The sequence below is a fragment of the Teleopsis dalmanni genome, chromosome 1 (genome assembly GCF_002237135.1).
Source record: "Teleopsis dalmanni isolate 2A chromosome 1, ASM223713v2, whole genome shotgun sequence".
NCBI classification, from domain to species: domain Eukaryota; kingdom Metazoa; phylum Arthropoda; class Insecta; order Diptera; family Diopsidae; genus Teleopsis; species Teleopsis dalmanni.
In genome coordinates this window covers 23,235,439-23,240,380 of record NC_051846.1, presented here as the reverse complement: position 1 = coordinate 23,240,380, position 4,942 = coordinate 23,235,439, and the positions used below count along the sequence as shown (strand labels likewise).

At 29.3% G+C, this 4,942-nt stretch overlaps 1 protein-coding gene across 1 annotated transcript in view; it reads right to left on the bottom strand.

Moving 5' to 3' along the window:
- Positions 1-944, bottom strand: part of LOC119678396 (integral membrane protein GPR155) — a 31,771-nt gene extending 30,827 nt beyond the window's left edge. The window contains exons 1-2 of the mRNA XM_038090208.1: positions 753-944; positions 337-689 (exon numbers count right to left, since the gene is read on the bottom strand). Of these exons, the coding sequence (XP_037946136.1) occupies positions 337-689; positions 753-944 (545 nt within the window). The remainder of the gene's footprint in view (positions 1-336; positions 690-752) is intronic.
- Between the last annotated feature and the right edge of the window lie 3,998 nt (positions 945-4,942).

Below are 4,942 nucleotides of genomic sequence, written 5' to 3'. Positions count from 1 at the left end.
GTCTGTGCCAACGATGGATATACCCAAGCAAAACTAATCTCATAGTTCCATTCAGGATTGGATGACGCCTTGCAAACAGAAGTCTTGCCTTTAAAAGGGTGGAATCTAAACTTTAAAAATTGTACAATATAAGTATAAGAATGCCTTATAATTGATTGTAACTGACGATACTTGAATTATATAGTCACTTTTTTTCATCATATATGCTTTATAGAAAATAATGCTATATCGGATATTGCACTGTACGCTATTGTCTACGCCCTGCAGCAGGTTGCTAAATTGGCAATAAAAAATGACATTTAATTATCAAAAGTTTTACATAGTATATTCGCTTACTTTTCAATGTCATCATAGTCCTGATTGACTTGCCATTTGTTCATACCTGCCATATCACCTTCATATGTGTGTAATAATGGCGTTGTATTCGTTGCCTGTGACACAATGGCTAAGTCAATTTGCAAAAAGCCTTTGCCTTGCTCACCATTTTTATTATCGCTCCCAATGGGACATTCGAGTCGACCCCATTTCTTAAAGAAACAACGATTTGGTTGATTCCAAACACTTTGCAAATCGATGAGCAATTCCCCAAGCACCTGACTTTTTTTACAAGTGGCATGTTTCTTTAACTCATATAAAATGGTAAAGCGAAGCAGTTCGTTTAAAGTGCATTTCATTTCAAACACGAAGTACTATTGCAAAGAGAACACTGTATGATATGGTATATAGAATTAAAAAATCATATTAAGAGATACCTCATTAAAGTAGGGATTTTCCGAATTGGGAAAATTTTTCGTGCTTTTATGGGATTTTTCCAAAGAAACGCGTACATACGTCTCAGCATTGAAGATTCCAATATTACGTGCCTTGTGCACCGTTGTGCAGATCAAAAAGTCCTGATTTATATGCGCAAAGCAGTCGGTCTGATCGATTGCGAACATTGCCATTTTTAAAAGTTATTTTCTGAAATAAATTAATATTTGCAATTCACAATTATTTCTTTAAACAAATCTTGAAAACTATTTGTAAAATTTATTAGACGTAGTTTTCAGAGGTATTTGTTTTAATAATGAATTTTAACATTATTTTATTATTAATTGGCAGTTGATTTGGTATCTGAAGGAACTTTATTTATTCGCTCCTCTTGAAATGCTGTGATAGTTAAAGGAAGATTGCTTTGATAATTTTTATTATTAAAAGTATACGATAATGAGCTGTCCGTAACACAACGTTATTTTTATTATTAAAGTTATACGGTATCCAACAATAGCTGTCCGAACCATTGCGTACATTGTGTTAGCTATTTTATCTAGCCTTATTTATAGTGACTAAAGAATTCTTTCCATTCAGATATATACAGAATAGGCTTAATCTCTTCTAAATGAATATTTAACCAACCTGATTTAACAATCAAATCTTTGTCAAAAATTTTTATCCGATGTTGTAAGAAGGGAACAGGACTTTCTTTAAAAATATGTAAGATATTCATGTGTTCTCCATACATATGATGTACTCTTTGGTTTCTGCTCCTCCTAACCTCACATTCTGATTGTATTAAAAATAGTGCATAGTTAACTAGTTAACCAATTCGTCTCCGATTTTAATGCTTTTAATTTCAGTTTGTACAGGTATTGACTAACTCCCAAACCAATTGTGAGTGCGTCAGACTTTCACTCTCACTTTAATGACTGCATAACTATCTAAAATTACGATTAGCTTCTTAAGTGTTTTATTTTTCAATAGTAGACGTCCACCTCAAATATTTATATTGAAAAAAGTCGAATTATACAAAAAATTAATCAAATTTAGTAAAACTTGAACTTGAACGATTTTCACTCGACTTGCCGGTATAACAAAAACTTTTATGTGTACTGTAATTAATTTAAAGAAAATAATAAATATAAAATAAATATCAAAATAATAAGAAATAAATTCTAATAGAATTATTCTTTTTTATTCTTATATCATATTAATATTTGCTTACACACAAAAATTCAAATAATTTATTATATTTTCTTCAAAGTTCAAAAAAAAAACACTATTTATTTAATAAACAACCTTTATTCATGTATTAACTTTTATATTTTCTGTTTTTCTTTTTAAAAAGAGATAATAATTGCACAATTTAAAAGCAAAATGTAAATAAAATTAAAAATCCATGACTTTGTATTTTATTTTTCCGTTTTTATTTTGATTTTGACAGTAACATATATATTCGCAATTAAAGCGTTGCCACACTATTGCATAAGACTGAATTAATTATGCTATAAGAAATCAGTTGACCCGTTCTACCTTATGGAAAAAAATATTATTCGACTATATGTGCCGAAAGAAAATAAAAGGGAGAAACGTACGAACCAATTGAATTTGGTTTCTGGACGTAAGCATAGGAAAAATCTTATATATTCTAATTAACCAATTGTACTGCATATGATTGTATGCGAATTATTTGATGATCGGATTCTGTTTTCCGGTATGTGGAAAGCATCGAAAATAAGACATTAACTTATTACATGCAAAGTTGACAAATTTTAGCCATTGGACCTTAAAAGTCAAAAGCTGAAATCTCATTTCATTAATAAAGAGAACAACAGACATAAGAAAACAGAAGGCTTAGTATTTAGACAATAAATATGTCTTAACAAAATTATAAGCAAGTGAGTGAGGAAGGCAAAAAGCTTTTGCTAAGTAATAATTAATGAATAAGCTTAAACTCTATGCAAGCGATCATTGTAACCACGATTGAAGAACGGGATTACAATTGACACTGTCAATATCGTTCACATAAGAGGTCAGAAATTGAAAAAGCTTGTACCTCATATGTGAGCGTATTTAATTTGTATTGTTTGTATTTTCTTTGCTTTGTGTGCATTTTGTCGTAACATATCACTTTTTCTACGTTCTAAGGTTTATATTTTCAGGCAAAAAGCATATATTTGGAATAATATATAACACGGGTACAAAACCGAACACGCAAAACAAAGGCCGTAAAATTCTGTATTTAGATTTTTGTAACAACTCTGCTGCTTGTAAGCAATACGTCACACAACCAAAGACCGTGTTAACATTATACGGTCTTGTCACAACTATAATTTTGGATTTCTGCAGCTTTACAGAAAAGTTACAAAAGTTAAATCGCAAAGCTTAGTTTAATTTGCATAAAAGCTTTTAAAAGCTTGTATTTCTTTGCAATTTTAATAAAAATTAATACGTAAATAAGCTAATAATAATTAAAAAACTTCTTTAGCTAATATATAATTGTCATATATATAAAAAAAATGTAAGAAATTATTTCATAAAAGATTTTTTTGCTTCAATATTAATAAATAGTTTTTAATATGTAGGCGAAACCCTTAAATCTAACCAAATTCAAAAATAAAAATTTTTTGTTTAAAAAAATAGTTTTTAATAAAATCTTTAGTTATTTGATAAAACTAAAAAACTTTTTTACTTAAAGCATGATTTTCACAGATATGAACATGAATTTATAAAATATCTTCATTTTTTTATAAGTTTGTTTATTTGTATATTAATAAATAAATAGTTTTTAATGTACAAGCGAAGCCCTAAAAGCTAACCAAATTCAAAATAAAAACTTCCACGTAATGTGGAGTATTTTTGTGCAATGCTACAAAATGAAAATGGAACAAACAAGTTAAAGCTGCCTGTACGACGAGTACTTGCAAAACAATAACAACAAAGGCATGCACAAGCTGTTGCTTGGCGGGGTTTAGACAAATAGCACAACAGAATTGAAAATGAAACGTTGCATACAAGAAGAGGAGATGATTCCGAAAATAAAAAACATTGGCATTTATTTCGCTTTCGCCGCTTGACGTTATTAGAAGTGCGAGCAGAGTAGTAAGGCAAGCTTAGGCGCGTTTGTGTTTTGTGCTTTCTTCATAACATTATTGAAGTTATTTCAAATAAAAATTATTTAATGAAAGAATAAATATTGTATATTTTAAAAATATATATTTAAATAAAGTGAATAATATGTTAAATGCATAAAGTGTGAAGAAATTAAAATTATAAAATTGAATTAAAAGAAACAACACAGTAAAGCGTGAGTGAACTGTTTTTTTTTTATATACAATTTACTGAAATTGACACATTTTTGGATTACGCATTTGATATTCCTTGTAAGTAAATAAAAAGCCGTTATTTTGTATTCCTTTCTAACATATTTTGTACTCTTCCTTTGCCAGCATCTTTAGAGTTTAATTACCTTTGTTCCTTTTTCTTTTTTTTATTGTTTTTGTTGTTGTTTGCCGGTTTGTTTATTCAGCTTTTTTGCTTCTTTATCGATCATTGCAACCTACTTTTCAATTTTTTTTTACGTTTACTTTTAAACTTCGATCTTGTGACACGCATTTTTATTTTTGTAAATCGTTTATTTTTGTTTTTGTTGTTGTTGTTGTTGTTGTTGTTGTTGTTGTTGTTGTTTTTTGTGAATTACTTTTGCATCTTTTTCAATTGAATTCGACTTGGCTTTGTTGCTTTTGTTGGTTTTGCCGTTCTTAACTTTTTATTTTGAATGTATTTTCTGTTTAACTTTTGCTTGTTGGCTCAAGTGCAGCACTTTTGAAAGTGAACCAGTTTTCTTCTTGTTCTTCTTCTTCTTGTTCTTCTTCTTCTTTTTCGTTTTCCGTGGCGTGTGTAGGACTAGGATTCTGCATAGCAATTGCGTTGCGGTTCGTTTGGCAAGGCAACGTAACTTGCAATTATTTAGGAACACAACAGGTAAAGCTGCTTTTTGCCATTAATTGGAACACTCCAAAAAAGTAGAACTCATTCATGCCAATTCTAGTGATGAAGACCATAAACACTGTTCATATTTTGTGTGTTATATATCAATATATGAGAATGCACTAGGAATGCGTTCTTAAATATTTAGACCAACTGAAATTAAGTTAACACACTTATATCATAATATATAATCTAT